Source organism: Colius striatus, chromosome 7 (assembly GCF_028858725.1).
Source record: "Colius striatus isolate bColStr4 chromosome 7, bColStr4.1.hap1, whole genome shotgun sequence".
Taxonomy (NCBI): domain Eukaryota; kingdom Metazoa; phylum Chordata; class Aves; order Coliiformes; family Coliidae; genus Colius; species Colius striatus.
The window spans coordinates 38,487,727-38,507,456 of NC_084765.1; the positions used below are offsets into that span (position 1 = coordinate 38,487,727).

At 39.8% G+C, this 19,730-nt stretch overlaps 1 protein-coding gene across 1 annotated transcript; it reads right to left on the minus strand.

Annotated features, from left to right (window-relative positions):
- Positions 1 to 6,839: 6,839 nt before the first annotated feature.
- GATM (glycine amidinotransferase) lies at positions 6,840 to 19,472 on the minus strand. The gene is made up of 9 exons (XM_062000004.1): positions 19,404 to 19,472; positions 18,727 to 18,942; positions 13,287 to 13,482; positions 11,931 to 12,121; positions 10,534 to 10,671; positions 10,093 to 10,257; positions 8,116 to 8,179; positions 7,902 to 8,018; positions 6,840 to 6,952 (listed from the first exon to the last, which is right to left on the minus strand). The coding sequence occupies exons 1-9, from the start codon at positions 19,470 to 19,472 to the stop codon at positions 6,840 to 6,842; spliced, it is 1,269 nt and encodes a 422-aa protein (XP_061855988.1).
- Between the last annotated feature and the right edge of the window lie 258 nt (positions 19,473 to 19,730).

Below are 19,730 nucleotides of genomic sequence, written 5' to 3' on the forward strand. Positions count from 1 at the left end.
ACACAGTAAGTGCAGCTAAAAATTCATCTGCCACAGTGGTGAACATACAATCAAAAGAGGGAGGCAAGACAGAGTACATAAAACAGGGTGGGTGAGATACTGTACTTTAGAAGGGGAAAGTTAGGTATGACTTTTTAAAAAAATCACATTTACTGCTCTCCTGAAGTCATGGAGCAGCTGGCTCAGGAGGAATTAATGTTACTTTAAGTGCTATAAACAGATCCACTCATCTGAAGCCAGTAAGAACCCAGCCATCACCCTCTCACATTGCTATGAATTATTCTTTTGCCTGGGAAGGACAGAGGAAAGATCCTACTAGATCAGACAGAAAGAAGTACCAGGCAATGGTGAAACATCTGCATCTGAGCTCAGTCATGCTCAGAACCAACTGGATCTTATGGTCAGAGCTGTAGCAGGAGTAGAGCAAGACATCACCACATCCACTACACTGTTTCTGCCATGCTGTCCAAGATGTGAGTGCACAGAAGTCCCCTAAGACGCTTCTGTCTTTAACTACAGCTCTATCTTTTGATACAGGTATAGTACACATCAGGAAACAACACAAATGAGTTCTACATGAGAACCCTCAGAAGCACAGTTCAGTTTATCAAGTCCTTAAGCTGTTGTCCATATATAGAAAACATATAGATCAACATACCTGAGGGGGTTGCTTTAGTCTCTGACAGTTTCTGCTCTTCCCTCTTAGCCCTGCTGGCTGGAATCACCTTCATGCTATCCTGTCTGGGTCTCAGCCAAATAGCTTGTCCCTCAGTCTTGTCCTTCAAGACACAGAGGGAGCAAGGAGATGGTGTAAAATGTTACAGAGCATGCGTTGGATTTGTTGATCTAATTTTTGTTGTGGGGCTGCTCACTTCATCACACTACCAAGCTTATGAAAATAACATAGTGGTAAGAAACTGTCTGGAAGGTTCTGTGTCTCATTCACACACCTGACTTCATAAGTTGTGACAATTTGCTGTAGACTAATGAATGAACCAACAACTTGGGACGTGGTTCACTATCATAAAGCTAATTTCCTGCCTGCTTAATTAAGCTCTGGGAACATGCTAGCAGAAGGAAAGCAGAAGCAGACCCTCTTGGGAAGTGGTAAATGCCAGAGGCTGAGGGGCATCCTGATGGTTTCCACAGAGCTAAACACAGTGAGTTCTTTCCCTAGCAGGAATTAAGAACCTTGGCCAGCCTAGGAGGCTGGAACAGCGAACTCAACTCTAGTAACATCTTTGACTAGCAGAACTATAAATGGATCCAACAATCTAATTTCCACCAGCACTGCATAAAACCAGAGGATTTTTTTTTCTGCAATAGGCCTAATTTTTTATCTAAAAGCCAAGAATAATTTTAAACACAGGTACATATTCACCTACCCTTCTTAAGCACTAACATAGCAGTTGCAAAACTGTCCACCAAGCTTTGCAGTTTGAGTTATGAACCACATGGATGTCAAAAAATGAAGCCAAAACAGAGAATTTTAAACTAGACAGCAGAAACATTCAAGAGAATGTCTGCTAGCACAGACATAGTCCAAAGCAACTGACTAGAGAAAACCATTCTTTCTTTTCTGCTCACTAAGTAGGGGAAAAAGTGCCTTCCTCTTCCCCTACTATGCATCACATCAGCACTTAGTGTTCCCAACCACAAACTACAGATATACAGCAGGAGACTATCCCCGCCTCAGAGACTTTACCTTCTTTCCAGATCCACTCCAGTTTGGTGTTGGTACTTAAGAATTGTGTCTTATCAAAAAACCAGACATGAAGAATCTTCACTATAGCCATCTTTGCAATTGCACATTCCTTTTCATAACCAGTGAGCTTACTACAGCCAAGTCTCGGGAGCAAAATGGAAGGTAAATCCCATCTCCCCAGAGCCTTGCTAAGGAGTGGCTACCTAATTCCCTGCAGCTGAGATGAACCTGCCCTGAAAACCTTCTGTAGAGGAGGAAACTGATTTATCACCTTTGCTCACTGCCCTAGCTGATGCAGTGTTTCAGGTTTCCTAGTCAGGTCTGTGTTTCTGCTTCTTCTTTTGATGGTGCTATTTTGAAAGCTGGAGCTGACCTTCTGCCAAGCAATAGTAAGTATCTCAGGCCTTTTCATAGAATCATAGAATGGTAGGGATTGGAAGGGACCTTTAGAGATCATCTAGTCCAACCCCCCTGCAGAAGCAGGGTCACCTAGATCAGGTTGCATAGGAACATGTCCAGGTGGGTCTTGAAGACCTCCAAGGAAGGAGACTCCACAACCCCTCTGGGCAGCCTGTGCCAGGGCTCCCTCACCTCAACAGGGAAATAGTTTTTTCTTGTATTTAAATGGATCTTTTTGTGTTCCAGCTTCATCCCATCACCCCTTGTCCTGTTGCTAGCTACTATAGAAAAAGGGGATGTCCCAACCTCCTGACACCCACCATTTAGGTATTTGTAAATGTTAATAAGATCTCCCCTCAATCTCCCCTTCTCTAGACTAAACAGCCTCAATTCCCACAGCCTTTCCTCATATGAAAGATGTTCCAGTCTCAGTCTTCTCAGCCAGTGAAAAACAAATTATAGGGAATTCATGTCCAGCCCACTTTTAATTTGCTTTATTTACACAAAACACAGCAGGCTGCAACAGCAGGCATGGTCAAACGCCACCACTCCTGCTTCCTCTGGCCAATAGTATCCTGTTGCCCGCATGTAATTTGGTCTCAAAAATTTGCTTATAATTAGATATCAAAGCAGAAACCAAGCCCTTCTGTTTCTCACTGTAGATTCCTATTTTCATGGTCTTGTCTAACCAAAGCAACTGTGACACAGGCTGACCTCCCTCTCCACAAGAATAAAAATAACTCAGAAGATTCTATGTATCAGTACTACGTGGTGGCATCCACCATAACAATATTATGTATGATGCTCCCTTCATCATTCCTATAAAGGTTTTGCTGTTTCAGTATTACTCCCTCTTGAATGGGTAACTGGGGAAAATGTTACTTATCAGCAGTTTTCAAGTCTTTCCACTATAAACAAAGCCCACTAGAGCTTGAAAATTTACCTTTGAACTTTATCATTGCATTGTCCTCTTTTATAGATTCTCTCCTTTAGCAGCACAATCAAAGCTCCAAATAACACTGATAGGACAGAAGAAATTGTAAGACATGGTTATTTTACATTTGATGATACAGATATGCATATCCACCCCAAGGACATTAGTAAACATATCTGTGAATAAACTCTCATATTCCTTGCACTGCTAGGAAAATATTGTAGTTGTAGGAGAGGTACAAACTTCGTCCTCCTTGGTCCTATGCTTGAGGATACTTAAACAGGATCCCACAGGGTCCCCAAATAGTCTTCAGTGCTTTAGTAGGCTGGAGCAGTTTCCAGGCACTTATGGTTTAACCATCACTTTACCTCATGGAGTACCCAAGTGTAGTTCCTTTCTCAGTGGAAAGAGATTGGCTAACTGAGCAATTTAAGGTCAGTGGAGGAGTCAGGTCTGAAAAGGTCTTAAAATATTCACCCCATCAGATCCTGTCCCAAAACATTAGTATGAATGCTTCCTCATGTCAGTGCATTTCTGCTAGTCTGTCTCTCCAACCTGTATCCTGATGCTACTACTGAAGTTGAATAGAAAGCTTCTGCTCATTCTGCCTTCTCTGGTGAAGGAAAGCTGACTTGAGAGACTAGTCTATTCTCAAACCAGTGGAAACCTCCATGGATTAGATAACATAACATATTAGTGGCAGAAAGAAAAAACCCAAACAACTTCAGAAGCATATTGCTGGTTTCCAGGCTGAAAGGCTGGTACTGTGTCCACAGTTTAAGATTAAAAAAGAGCATTTGATAAGGAACAAGTAAAAAAGGTGGGGAAAGGCTTAAATGTTTCTAAAGCCAGAGTGAGACAGACCTGCTGTAAAGGCAGCTTTGTGCTATCATTAGAGCTTATGTATTTGTCATCAAAGTAATAACTACTGCTTTTTCTTTAAAACCCTAGAAAACCACATAAGTGTTGAAGACATTCAAAGAGTACATGATTCCATGCAAGTGCATCACGTGCCTAAAAAGAAACAGCCCCCAAGAGACAAAGCCTGAGAATCACAGAGGTGAAAGAAAAGGCTAAAAAAGCATCCTTGTATTCCTCCTCTCAAACTGAAAACAAAAGAATTTAACACTAAGGGTGAATTACAGTCCTTGCTGGATGTTTTGCCATTGGCTGCTTGCATTTCTCCAAGATTAGTATAAACAACTACCCAAAGGTTCTTTAAAACCTTTCAGTCATGTTCTGCATTGGCTACCCAAGCCTCCCAAGCCTCAGTCCAACGCTACAAATGAGAATAGTGTGTGAATGGCTTGAGCATTTGCTGAGAAATAAACTCTAATGCCAAAGCTGAATGCATCTTGAATGTTTCCCTGTGATGTCAAAATCTCCATTTTATGCTATTTTGAAAGACTACAATGCCATTACCAGAATAAACATGGAGACATCCCCACCAATATTTTCTCTCCTCCTGCTCAGAGGAACAAGAAAGAAATAATGGATCACATTAGAGCAGGCGGCAGAATGTTTTCCAGATAAAAGGAACAGTAAGGTCATAGCACATGCAGCACTTTCACTACCAGGGGTCAAACATATTCATTTAAGAGGAAAAAGTGTGATGGTTTTATACCACAATCACTTCACAGAATCATAGAAGGGTAGGAGTTGGAAGGGATGTTAATAAGATCCCCCCTCAGCCTCCTCTAGACTAAACAGCCCCACTTTCCACAGCCTTTCTTTGTATGAAAGATGTTCCAGTCCCCTGATGATCTTGGTGGCCCTGTGCTGGCCTCTCTCAGAAGAGTACATGAAGATGAAGTCAGAGCATCTCTTCTCTATAGTGATGAATGATAAGACACAAGGAAATGGGCTTAAGTTGTGCCAAGGGAGGTTTAGATTACACATTAGGAAGAACTTTTTTACCCTTGGGATTGTTAAGCATTGGAATGGGCTGCTCAGGCAGGTTGTGGAGTCGCCATCTCTGGAGCTATTCAAAAGATGAACAGATGAAGTATCAAGGGACATGGTTTAGTTTAGTGATGGCCATGGCAGTGTGAGGTTAGTGGTTGGACTTGATGATCTTAAAGGTGTTTTCCAACCATAACAACTCTGTGATTAATTTGTAATGTTCATATAAAGTACCACTGCCCTGACAAGGTGGGGTGTCATCTATAACACGATGTGAAAACATAGTCTTCTTAATCCTGGAGGTATCAGGAGGTGTACATGTCCTGCTGCTGATCTACCTTTGGCCCAAGTTTTTAGCAGTTTTAGTAGCTTGGAATGCCTCACGCCAAGTACAGAGACAGCATGCAGAACAACAGGAACAAGGACCTGCTTGTGCATACTCATCTCTGCACTTGTCCAGCTCACTATTGCAAAGCAAAGCTTGGTTACAGGAAGACTGATAAATGTCCATTGTCTGAAGAGCCTTGGTTTTAAAGGAAAAAGAAGCACCATTTTTATGTAGTCAAATGGTGGCAACTCTCTCATCAGCTCTTCCAGTCTGGCATATCTTAAAGCATTCTAGATTGTTGACACAGAACCTGTTGAGTCCTAACTTTGCGTAAGTTGTGGCTAGAGATCAGGCATAACATACTCATAGAGAAGCTGTCTTTTCTGTCAAGGTGCATTGCCTTGTCTGAATCTGCAGAATCCTCCACACTCCAATAAGAAACACCATGTTTTCCCCCACCGGTCACACTTTTGTGCAGAACAAAACCAGAATCTTACTATATGAATATAGTACAAAGGGTTTCTGCATTGTACAAGTGCCTAAGATATAAACAGTTTTACAGAAAAATATCTATGTCTATTTTGTACTTCCACCTGTATTCTACAAACTTGTACCCATGAACAGATGTTTCATGCTTACTCATTTTCAGAAGGGCAACAAATTGAGGATGCAAAAAACTTTATTAGCATAAAGTACATATTCTGTAATCAATACTCAAATTCCTTCAAAGCATCTAGCATGTTTGATGCATCTTTCTGTACTTGCTCCAGTTGGAGGAAGAAGACATTTTAAGATGTCAGAGAAGGCTTGTTGGTAGGATTTGTTTTGTGCTTTAAGTTATGTAAACAGTTGAGAGTGAAACCTGCACAAGTAGAATATTAGCTATCATTTGTACATTTAGAAGTTAAATATAAACCAATTTCAGCAATACAAAAAGCAATATAAAAAACCCCTATCTATATGCATGACACATCAGAAGAAAATGTAGAAGGACATGGCAAGTAACTGAACATGCCTTAAAAGTTAGAGCATACTGGAAATTCTCTGTAAATACCTGTATGGTTCAACATGAAAAACATTCTAAAGTTACTTGGTTCCATAAGAGATCTGTACAGTCACATCTACTTTAACTTCATTAAACACAAATATATTAGAATAGACTCATTAAAAGGAATAAGAAAAGTTTACTCAAGTTCAACATTTCAAGCTGCCTATTTGACAGTGTAACTAGCCAGAGGTAGATGTCCAATATTAGTGGCCAAGCTATTCTAGCAAGACCTTTTAGCTATTTTGTCAGTTTTCTACATTCAAGGCCAACGTGAAAAGGCTTCACAAATGAAGCATGTCTTTCAGGAAGACAGCCAGAATACCGGTGTTGCTGATGGAAGTAGTTTCAAATACACTGCTGAAAGCAAAGAGTAAGTAAGAACAAATCATTTACCAGACCACTGAAAGGACACCACTGATCAAGCACTAGAGCTCATGCTGTTGTTGTTTTAACAAAAGTGAAATTAATTTGTTTGTTTCCTATGCTTACTTTAGAAACTGAACCATTGCAATCTGGCTCAAAACTACTCAAAATAAGATTGCAGGGTACCACGGCGGCGAACATCACATGTCCAGCAATGGAAACCACCTCCCAAGGAATTGGCGTGGCGAATATTCACTTTAATTGTAGAAATGCCTGCAAGAAACACATTGCATACTTTAAAATGAAAATAAAGTCACGTGATAAGCTTTGATCAGAACATTAGACAATGCTTTACCAGACCATATGCCTAGATGCAAGTACAGAAATTGGAGCCCAGGCAGTATTTGATGTGTTAGGACATGCCAGTAACAAGGGAAAATTCAGTTTTTGCACTATATGAAGACTTAGCTGAAATTGTGCTACAGTATATGACCAGGGCACTCTTACATAAACCTTTGTAAGTATTTATGTCTCAGACACCAAATGTGCTCTTCCAAGTGCCTTTCAAGAAAAGTAGCATTTAAAGTACCGAGCCTCTCTTTCTCTGAAAGGGGAAAGACGATGTTATACTTACTACCTAGATTAAGCTTCCTCCCACTTCTTTTCAGCTCTGATAGCTCAGCTTATACAAAGTCCTGACAGATGGACTAGGATCAGAAGACTTCTCTGTTACAAAGTTTGCCTTTTTGCTTTTTGGTACTTTCAGGAGCTCAGCAGCAGCTCAGTAGAGTCCATCATCTAGGTCAGCAATAGCTTTCCTTCCAGTAGGCCCATCTCAGTCCTAGGAACTTATTGACTACAGGAGTCTATTTAGAACTCACATAGACTGTGAGGTTCAAGTGTGAAAGGTGTCATATGCCATTTTGGCCTTCAAACTGAACACTTTTACAGTAAAAAAGAAAAAAGCTCAAAGTCATGCTAGCAGTAGCTTTAATTGCTATTCATACCTTCGTTTGCAGCAAGCTGTAGGGGGCACGAGGTAAGAAGCTTATAGTCAAGCATTCTGGAGAGAAATTACTGAATAATTCTTACTTGCTAATCCAATTGTTTGCATGCCTTTGAGTGCTGGCTGCTTTGATTAGTTTGAGACCTTTGTTCATCCAGATGTGCATTGCTGGTATCACAATCATTTTGGTTTATGTTGAAATATGTTAGGACATACCCAAGTTTTCGAACATCTTCTGAATTGATGTCTCATTGGCATCCACCATCACACGTTTCTCATCCAGCATTAGGACATTCATGGACAGCCATTTAGAAGACATCCATAGTGGGTGATCTAAACACATGAGAATGAACTTTCTACTGTACCCATGTTGCCTCATATTAATACCCTTAAGAATACTCTTGGAATTCTTAGAAAAGAGTGAATATACCATCTGGGATGAGTGGCACTGGGGGGCGAACCACGGTCCAGCCTGCTTTCTTGAAGAGCTCAATCTGAAAGAGTAATTTAATTCAATTCTAAACCGAGTTCTTAAGTATGACACTATTTCTTCCACCCTATGCCACATTTGCTCAGGCTATTTCAATATACATGACATCCCCTTCCATGTGTTCACTACTCTTGCCCTCACTCAAGTTCCATCTACAAACCCAGTTTTCATAGAAGCACTTTAAAATCCTTTTCAGATCTTGCATACCACTAGTATTTGTTTCTACTGGGGGGTGTTTATGTGCAAGGTATACTAAGATATGATAAAGACAAAAGATAACACAAACAGTGTGGAGTCCGTGAATTAAAGATAATCATAACAGCACAAAAGTCTTAAGTTAGATTTGGTATTATTTCTTCCCATGACTGTAAAAGCCATTCATACAAATTACACTGATATTTTCAGAAACAAAACCACCAAAAATAGCACATTAAGTTACTTTTGTGTCACGCTTCATGAGAAACTTCATATGCAGTTTATTTAACAAAGGGAATAGAATAAAGACATCTTAGGGAATAACTTGTCTTTAAGAATGATACAATTAAGTTTAAAATAAGAGGAAGGTAAATTGGCTAGGTTGACCTGTTTCTGCAGGGGGGTTGGACTAGATGATCTCTAAAGGTCCCTTCCAACCCTATCATTCTATGATTCTAAGGAGAATTGACTTTCAACTTCACGGTGTGAATACGTGGAAGAGCTCTCTCAGCAAGTGCTACCACGAGGTGGAGCTCCAGTATTGAACACTCAACCACCAGCCTGGCCTGGCCTGCCCCCTTTCCACTCACCCAGATCTGTCAAATCAGTTTTTACAAAACAAAACTTCAGCTAACTTTTCTATCTACACACACAGCAGTTTTCCATGGAAAAAAAAAAAAAAAAGAGCCTCAGAACATGGTTCTAACACATGGAGACCAAGAGCCTCCTCTTGCAAGTAAGAGTATGAAAAACAGAGGAATGGAAAGGGTGAGAAAAACTGTATAAAATTACATTCTCAGAACTAATATTACAATAGGCAGTAATTCAACAGGACCATTTGCACTGACGACACTTGCTGAGAAGAGATTAATACTGCTGCTAAGAGCTATGCTGTATATATGGTTCCGTAATCTCTGTGGCACACAGCTCTCCCATTCATTCAGTATTGGCTCTTCTATTCCCATGATGTTTTACAGCTGCTGCAATCATGGGGATCCTCACAAAAATCCTCAAATGCTGACAGTACTGGTAATATGTCTATAGTAAAGATGAGTTCTTACTTTCTGGAAGGCTTTCTGATCCGATTGCACTGTCAGACAATATTAGGGGTTTTGTCAGAGTGAAATAACAGGTTTTACATTCTGAACCATCTCTCTCCTCTTTCCTGCTCTTCAAAAAACTCTCTTAGTTGTTCAAAACTGAATGCCTGAGTAGGCAGCAGCCTCCTCTCATTGGCAGAGTTCGCAATACCATGGGAGAGGCTTCCAAAATAGGAATAAGAAGGGAGATTACTGATCTGAGCACGACAAAACCCTCAATCTCTCCTTGGAGACAATAAATATATGTAAGTAGTGGAACTGTTCAGAGAAACTCTATATTGTGTGTCCTTGCTTGGATACTATATTATCATGAAGTAGTTTGCTTCCACCATGTTTAAATCACGTGCACAGGAAGAAACACATATCTGTCTAGTCTCACAATAAGCACAAACAGGAGTAGCAGAAAACTAGGGGAGAACAATGGTCATTGCACTGTGAGAAAGTTCCAGAGTCAGGATACAAAAACATCTGTAAATTCCTGGAGTGCTGTTTCAAATCAATAATTTAATATTATTCAAGTGTGTACAAAATGAATGTGTAGACTAGCAATTCTTCATCAGGGACCTAATCTAGATGGGTCATTTCTAAACACAAAATGCTTTCTCTTCTTCTACGCTCTCACCTGATGGCAGGGACGGTCTGGGTTAGAGAGTACAAGACCAGGTCCAATGATATTAAAAGTGGCATCAATGTGCATAGGGTTGGGATCCTTAAAGGATATTATATGCACTCTATAGTCTGGTGCAAGATGTCGCCTCATCCATTCAATGCCCATGTAGTTTGTAACCTGTAAACAGGACAAAGTAAGTTTCACTAGGTTAGAATATAAACTGCATCCAAGCTTAGTTTGCGTAAGTTTTTATTTAAATAAATACCTAAACACAAAGTAATAGGAGTTTGTGTCTTTAGTTAACTTCTTAGCTGTAGAACAGTCTCATCCTGTATATCAGACATTCTACAAACAGCAATTTCTTTTGTCAACACTCTAAATTTAAGGAGACATAATTACAAGTATTAATCATTAGCACAGATACCAAAGCCATTGGACGGAGCCTTTGTTTACCTGGCTCCTTTGCACAAAGATATCTCTTCCAGCTCTAATGAAGTCAGCAGCATCAAAGCAGGGCTCAAATTCAGTAGTTACAAATTTTCCCTGAGCAGCCAGTTTATGCCTGTCTTCCACAGAACGGATTGGATAATCCTAGTTAGAGAAAATAAGAGTAACAACTTTAGGTTGGAGATGGTAAGGGAAAGCTTTCAAGCTATCTGCTACTGAGGAGTATTTTGTAATTAAGAAAATACATTTATATCAACAGCTAGGATATTCCTTGGAGGTGCTTTTATTTACTTGTTACTAGAATGAAAAAAAAGAAGACATAAATGTGGAAGTTTAAGTGGAAGGTTTTAAGTATATTCAAATATAGGTGATAAGAGATGATAGTTAAAACAAGAAGTTGATTGCTCTTTAGAATCACTGTCTATAATATTCTGGCTCCTGGACTGAAAGTACTCATTATCAGTAGAATTCGACTATTAGTTCAACAAACCACTGCACAGTGAGAGAAATACTGGTATGCAAACTGTTTCCTAAGAAAGGTAGACTCCCTTTTTCCACATTTTAGAATGGAGAAGAACTCCAAACTTGAAGACAGACCTTCAGGAATTTAAGTAAGATTTTAGAGTGAAACAATGCAATTAAGAACAAATGAAACACGCAAAACAGCACAAACAAAAACTACAGGATGAGTTGTTTCTATGCTTTAGAACAGGCTCTGATTTTTTTTTAATACTGACAGATTAAGATAATTTTGTTTAAGAGACTTCTTTGCATTGTTGATATCATTGTTCCCAGAAAGTTATAATCATTCTACAGATTTTACTGCACTTGTATATGCCTTTAGCAAGGTCTTAATGAATTTTGGGGGCCTATGGGAGACTACCAAAATTGTCTCAAGTTATTACAAAAGAAAAAAAATCACTTAATTGGAAGGAATCACAGCTTAGATCCTCCACTATTTAATTTATGTAACTTTCAAAATACTACTCATGATACAAAACAAGGATTATATGTATTTTTGCTACACAAACCTCATTCTTTCCCACTTTCCTGATGTACTCAGGTCAGAGGGACATTTTCAAGGAAACTTAATTCTTCAAAGTAATCTTTGTGATGTCTTTCTAGCATTCCTTCCTCTTTAGTAATGCAAAGTTACAACCAGTAATCAAAAAAGTTCAAAGCAGACTTGAATTCAATAGACACAACTTCTTGTCTCTTATTTCCCAATTGCACACACTCAGTTTCAGCTAGAAAGGTTGCAGAACATTTGCCCTCACTAGAAATAGAACACATTTCCAGAATTGTTTTGTGTGTGTGTCCTAGTTTTATGAAACCCAGGTATTGGGTTGAAACTATCGAAAATTCTGGATAACTAAAGTTCTGAAGCAAAATGAGACTAGTACCTGATCATAGAGTTCATCTGCCATTGTGGGTTTGGGGGCAGTTGTCCACTTAGCACCAGAGTTGAAATAATCTTTGATTATTCGTCTGTAGGCTCTGTACTCGAAGAACCGAGCACGCCAAGCCATAGGCGCTTCGATAATTTCATTTCCCACCACCAGCAGGATATCTCTTGGCATGGCACCATACATACCTGAAAGGAAAAAAAAGTCATTAATTTATGAGACAAATATGCTTTTCTCAGCTCTTTCAGCTTATTCTCTTCTCACTCTCCTTTTTAGCACTACACCTATCCAAAAGAATGGTAAAGATATCTTGAGCAAAGTCCAGAGACCAGTGCATAATTTGAGGTCCTTTTCTTCAGTGAGTTTTCAAAGTGACATTTTTTGTTCCAAATACATGCAACTTCTGCTACAAAGCCTCATTCACAATATGTTCATGGCTAGGTGAAAGCCATCCACTTCATAATTTGGCTGATGGAAATTAACTAGACAAATGCTGATGACATTAAAAGGTGATGATGGGTAGCAAGTTTTCCAAGAACCTCATTTCTTCACATGCCACCCTCTTAAAAATTAGTAGCACAGAAAAATAATTTTGATGCAACATAGAACTACTGCAGGGAGTAGTCCCATTAGACTTTTCATTACTATTATCTGTTCCCTAATGAATTTAAATTCCATTGTAAGTTAAGAACACATTTAATATTAAAGGAGCCTGGAGGCTATGCTCAATGCGAAGCTAAGTATCAGACAGTGTGCTCTGACTGCAAATACAAGGAGCAATGTGACCACTAGTTCGACACACATTCCCACTTCCTTGATACTAGTGAGTATCCTCCTGGAAAACTGTTTCCAGTTTTGGCCTCCGTGGTTGAAGATGGATCCAACTCTAGAATTCAACTAAGGGCTGTCAAGACAGTCAGGGAGGCCTTACAGCACATGATCTGGAAGAAGAAGTGGAGAGACCTCAGCTTATTTCATGTGGCAAGTGGGAACAAAGCAATAACAGACTACAGCTACTTTCAGGATCATTAAACAAGACAGTTGAACACTTCAGTGGTGGCACTGACAATACAGAAAGGGAATCTGGCAACAGCTGCTGTTGCGGGAAGTTCAGGTTAAGTATTAGGAAAACACCTTTCATGAGGGAATCCATTCAGCACTGGAACAGGTCAGCAAACCAGGTGGTAGAATCTCCATCCCTGGAGATTTTCCAAGTCATACCTACATAAAGCCATCACTGACCTCATCCAGCACTGGCAATAATCCTGCTCCAAGTAAGAAAGTAAACTAGATGACATCAAAATGTCTTGGATAAGAGCTAAACAAAGTCTTCAATAATTAAATAATATTTACCTGTAGACTCAAAATCAGGCGTTTTATACTTCACAGACCAGTCAATTGGATCAGGCCTCTTGACAATCACACCTTCTCTTTTCAAGATATTGCACATCTCTTCAATTTCAGCAATAGCTTTTTTTAAATGGTCTTTGGGGAAGCTCTGGCCTCCAAATTTCTGATAAAATCCCCAATACTTTTCATATGTGTTGGCCTAAAACAGAAGGACAGGTAAGTGACAAAGAATAAGAATCAGTTATGATGCTGGTACAGTGAAACAGATGCAGAAGACAATTCTTAATGTTCAAAGTTCCTTGTTCTTCTTTTACTGACTTCCCATTGTTTTGTATGTGTTATGATCCTAACAGGTCATAGTGTACCTTATATTTGATTCCTGCAATATTTTGAAGAGTTGTTAAGAATTGTTAATGTACAGCTGATTCTTCTAAAATTAAAGCTGTTAGAGAGGAGGGAGGAAAAAAGGAAGAGAAAAGCATTAATGCACATGTCCATTGAATGAACTTGCATCCATGCAGGTGTTAGACTAGTAATGAATGGCTGATATATATTCACAAATACATATGGCAACAAAGTTAAGTTTCAGCTCCATATGCTAAGTAGGATCATTGGACTAGCAGATAGCTTCAGTATTGATTGTACATGTGGCACAATGCATAAAAAGTCTTCTAAGAAGCAGGAGGGAAAAACAGAAAGCCATTCTGGAGTGTGGAGAAGTGCACATTTCATTCCCACTTGCAAGTTTAGTTTGACTTTTAGATGGAATTTTCAGGACATTTCATTTCCCTGTATTTTTGGATGTAGATTGAGCAGTAGTTTACACTATTTGTTTCTATTGCACGAAATACCATTATAAATAATGTAATAAATATTTCTAGGACTTTCTTCCCCTATTTAGCCATAGACCTATAGAAAGTCTTATTATTGTCAAATCACAGATGAAAACCAAAAGACTACATTACACTTCAGTTAGTATTTAGTAGCTAGTATTTCCAAGTGGCCATAAAAGATTTGGTCCTTCTTAAGCTTGACTTGTACAAACACACCAAACACAGGCAACGCTATAGACTCTGTTAACTAATAAGGCTTGCAGACATGTTTGTAAATTAAAACCATCTTGAGCTCATCTCCAAAAGGCATACATCTGCAGTCATCTTGCTAAAAATCTCACTTTGGTACTGTCACAGTGGTGGCACCACGAATTTTAAAGCCATCCCAAGTACAGGTAACACATCCTGTTGGCTAGAAGGAGCTACACTTCAGGTACAGCAGCAGTCTAGAAAATGCAAGATACTAAATTCACCTGTCAGGGATGGATTAAAGCAAGTACAGCATTTACAGGCCTAAATCCCCTGGTACTGAAATCCTGTGATAATCTGCTCAAATAAAAAGCTAATTCAAAATACCGTCTTAGTTCTTATGGTTAAGAAAATCCAAAGCAACTGATGTTGCTTTAGTTCAATGTATCTTTGAAAGTACTTTATTCAGATCTATAAGCTGCAAAACCAGCAGTTTTGTTGTGTCTCTGCTAAAGCTGACATGACAGAGGAACAAGTGTATATGAAGTCCTTCTGAAATAACAGCAGAAGGGATCAGGGATGGGTGAGAAAATGATCAGGCCTTCCTTCTACTAAACAGAGTCCTGCTCACTCAGGCAGCATGAGTGACAGCATGGGATGCAGAAAAACCTGGTCATCCAAACATGAGGTTATCTCCTGACAGTGACTCCTGATTGCCTTCCAGAAAGCAACGTTCTGGATGAAACGAACACAATAATGCTCCCTCCCTCTGTGCTAGTACTGTTAGTGAGCCCAATGCAGGCAAGGTCACTCATCTGAAGGCATACCTGATCTCCTTTAACAACTCAGGCTATACACTCTATTCTCTACTATTTCAAATTAGAGAGGCAGGACAGAAGGAAAAGAATATTCAACCTTTTAGACATCCTTAATATTTACACAGAGCCCACGCCAAGGTCTCAGCATGGCCATCTTGCTCCTCCAGTACTGAACCTTCTTTAGGAACTTACTCTTTTTCTCTAGATGAGGTCTTGGGTAATTTGATCACCTCAGACTTGCCAGCTGTTCAGAAGTCACATGCAGATCACATGAAGTGCATTCCTATGGAAACCTGTTCCGCTAATGAGACAAATTTGTCCTATGGAGAAAGCTAGTTATTTTCAGTCACCCATGATGTATCTGAATATCATTAATCCCCAAGAGGTGCAGCTCTACTCTTCACCAGGTGTCCTCTGGTACTGCTCCTTTCAAAAATGAGAAACACCACTTGTGTTGCCCTAATATGATGTCAGAATCTTAAAGTAATGACAGAGCTAACACTATAACACCAATCATATTCCATGCTTTTTGAATAACTGGGAAAAGGGTATTGGAGATCTATTTCATGCCAATTTGGCATTGAGATTTCAGAGCCTTTTGATCATATACAACAACTCATTTCAGACTACTCAAAAAAGTACCATGGTCAGGACACAGAGAAGAGCTTTAAATAATCTCCTCAATGCACCTTATAACCTTCTGTCTAAGATTACCTGAGAAACTGTATCAGCATTTAAGCAAAACTTTATTTTCAGAAGAAAAAAAACATTAAGAGCATGTTGTAAGGAAAAGATTGTTTTTAAGAAACAGCAGAATTACTCCTTATAGTTGCTACATATTTAGAACATCTGTTGTGGAAAAGAATTATTATTATCAATGTTAATGTTCTTGAGAGGTACCTTACAGTAAGTAATGACAGTTACTATATTTAGTACATCAAGACAGAAATTCAGATCAAACGCTTTTTGCCTGCTTCAGTAGTAAACACACACACTTTTCAGCTTCTCACTCAAGATATAATAATCTCCACAAAAAAAGTATTATTATTATTATTATATACTGAAAAACATTGCACAGTACAAAGCAGTAAAGCTCATTGGACTGTCAATTATTAACAATGTAGTTAATCTCCTACTTAAGATTTCCTATGATTCCCAATAGTGTATTTAGCCCATCTGAAGCTCCCCAAAGGATATGCACTAAAGTGTTAGCTCATTACTATTCCTCAGATATTTAGGGCTCACTATTCAATTCATTCCTTATTCCTTCTTATGCCAAGCATATCATTCCCACATCATGGCAAAAGACTTGTGTATACCAAAACCCTATCTGAAAGCACAAGAGAGTGCTGAATGCAGCCATACTTCTTGCATTTAGTTTATAAGTAAACGTGCATACAATCACAGAATCCCAGCTTTGTATTAGTTGTATTTCACAACTAATTTGTAATTATTATCATTTGAGATCGGTTTAGAGTCTCAGATCCAAAGCCTCAATTCTTCCTTATACAACACAAATTTGCTAGTTCTAAACTAAAGTTTTTACAACCATTGGCCCTCATTCATACTTAGCAGATGATATGATACATATCAACCCTAGTACTGCTACTTACAGGGACAGTAACAGGGATTTGTGGCTATTGTATTACACTGAAGCAACACACACATGCATGCCTTACCTTTCAGCCACATAGGGATTTGTACAACAATTGAATCTAATATCTTTCAGTATTGGGAAGGCAAGACTTGGGCTACTTTTTGGATTATTTAGCAACACCCCTAGGTAAAGTTACTGTTGTAGTACTTACAGCAAAATTTAAGACAAAAGCAGAGGAAACTAGATGAGCTGGCACACTCTGTTACTATTACCTCTTGCTGCTAATATATCCTTTAGACTTGGAAGTTTACATAAATCAAAGCTAAAGCTTGCTTTAACCTTAAATTGTAAGTATTTGAATTGCAGAGGTAATCCTACGCTTTGACATTCCTCACTGAGCTTTTGATACTGCATGTAACAAAGTGAAGTTCTGACTTCATATGATTAGTTATTGCTTAGTAGGCAGTAGAACCAGGCTAGCTGTATAGCATGACACTCTTCAGCAAGTTATACATTTGAAAAAGTATTTTCTCCAACATTAAAGCTAGTCCTTGGACACTACTTGAGAACAGAATTTGGCCTCATTTAATGTTACTATGTAAAAAAAAAGAGACACATGTTTTTTTCCTTATTCTTTCTGTACATTTTTTTATGGCAGTTTTAAATACATAAATGCACATATATACACTTATATATTAGTTACCAATCCTCATTTGCTTCTTTCTGAAGCTGCTAGAATATCTTTGGAGTATCTGAAACAAGATTCCAGAGGTTGGTAATTTAGCTTCAGCTTTCAAGGAGCAAACATGAGTCGTAAAGAGGTCATTGGTAAAGGTTTCATTGCATTCACTGGGGCCAAGATATCATCTTAAATATCCCAATCTAAGTCAAACAATTACTCATCTGTCTGGGGATTTGAACTACCAAGCTACAATAATTCATTCACAGTCCTCCAAACACTTGCCCAGAATCATAGCCCAAATTCTAAAGAAAAATATGCAAACATAAAAGGGACTATGGGAAGAGAGTTTTCTCCACAAGTACATCCCAAACTGCCTCTAAACTACCATTTCCAACACTTTAAATATATTTTCTGTATCTTTGCCATTCCTTCAATGACAGATCTGAAGAATTCCTCTTTTTTTTTAAATGAGGTCTCATGGTCTACTTTGTCAGAAATACCCTTTAAAATTTTACTACGGTCTCCTCAGTAGCAGCAATGTGGCAGCTCATTTTGCTGTGATAGCCATGGATAGTTCTGCCTCTATGCTGCCTTGGAGGCAGAACTGTACTGTGACACTGTAAGAGAAAATTCAGGATCATCCTCATGAATGCAGGTAACAACATACACTTAGCAACTTTAAGTCCAGGTAAAGTACACACTAAAAACCTGGAGCAAGCCCATTGGCTGGGTGTTCCTGTTCTAAAACACAACATTTCATTAAAAAAAAAGAAGTGTGAAATTACTTAGGTTGCTGTTTTAGTTTTAGGCACAAAAAAACCCCTGAAAAACAGAGGATTATATTTTCATACAACGCTTACTGTAGCACATAAAAGTCACAGCAAACTACTTAAGAGCTACTTAAACAGAATGGTCCTGCTAGTCTATAGCTCTAGGACTCAATCTTTCTCAGACTATTAAGTAGAGAACGACACTTTTTCGTGTGGAAATCTTACTTAGTTTTGAGCCTAATTAAACCTTCATCAGTCCTATTGACTGCCTCAAAGCTAGAGCATGTACTTTGAGAGCATCAGGTCAATATTACTAAAGCAGACTCTATCACTGACTTCCATTAAAACAGCTTTCAGTTGAAAGTGGAAAGAAAAAGCATTATCTACCATCAACGTGGCTATGCTGTAAAATTTCACAGATGTAAACAACTACTTTGAAAGAAGAAAGAAGAAACTACACCTTGTGCACGGTAAAGCTTAAACAAATTGTACACATAAATACTGCATTATTTCCTGTTGAAGCTGTTTTGAGTTTGCTTATTTTTTTGATTTACCTTAACCTCCACAGAAAAAGGTGGGACACAAGCATTTTCAGCTCTTCCCACAATGACCTCTTCCAGTGGGTCCCATTCATTGTATGAGCAAACAGGACAGTCCTTAGGCACGGGGCTAGCGGCCTTGTCATCAGCAGCACAGTTGTTCTGGGAGGCTGTAGCTGCCTGGGTGCTCTGGAAAGATTGCTGCACCCATCCTGTAAAGACTGTTCCAAGCTTAAAATAAAAAGAAGAAGAAAAATTATGTTTCCTTTACAAAAGGCACACATACTCAAAAAAAATCCATTCACAAGTGCTCTGCACTGTAACCCCAAAGCAATGCCCATTATTTGGAGCATTAAAAGAAACACGGTCTCACAGCCATACAAATTTATTCACAGCCTACTACGTGCTTAAAAGACAGTCTGTTGAAATACACTCGGTTTAGTAAAGACTTGGGAGCACCGCACTGACAGAGGTGACGGGAGTCACTGAACTCCGCGCTGCTGAACTGAAAGGATGTATCAGCAAGTGTGAGAGGTCTGTAGCCGTCCCGCACCTGCTCACCAGCGGAGCACCCCCGCACGTCTGCCCCCGCCGGCGCGGAGGGGCCGCGCAGGACTACCTCCTCCTCCCAACGGAGCATCCTCAACCCCAGCCCATCCCCGAGCCCGGCGGCGGATCTGCGCGGCACCAACCCGCGAGCCGATGTAATGCGCCGCTTCGGCTCCGCGGCTCCCTCCGCGCAAGCACCGCACTCGCAGCATCCCTGCCAGCAGGACAGCGCAAGACGGCTCCGCGCCGCTCCGCGCCCGCCGCCTTTATAGCGGCCCGCCACGCCCCCGCCCCGGCCCCCGCCAACTGCCCCCGCCCCGGCAGCGCGGGGAGCGCGGCACGCGGCGGGAAGGCCGGCGGGATGGGAAGGGCCGGGCTCCGGCGGGGAAAGACCCTCCCGTCGGGGAAGGACCCCCCCCTAATCCACGAGATGCGGGGAGAACTGGGTGCTGCACGTCAGTCGGGGCGAG

Coding starts and splice junctions, on each gene's coding strand:
- GATM (XM_062000004.1), bottom strand. CDS start 19,472: ATGCTGCGAGTGCGGTGCTTGCGCGGAGGGAGCCGCGGAGCCGAAGCG. Junction 8,180..10,092: donor CAGACCGTCCCTGCCATCAG/GTGAGAGCGTAG, acceptor TTACTCTTTCAG/ATTGAGCTCTTCAAGAAAGC. Junction 6,953..7,901: donor GAAGATGTTCGAAAACTTGG/GTATGTCCTAAC, acceptor TGTTTCTTGCAG/GCATTTCTACAATTAAAGTG.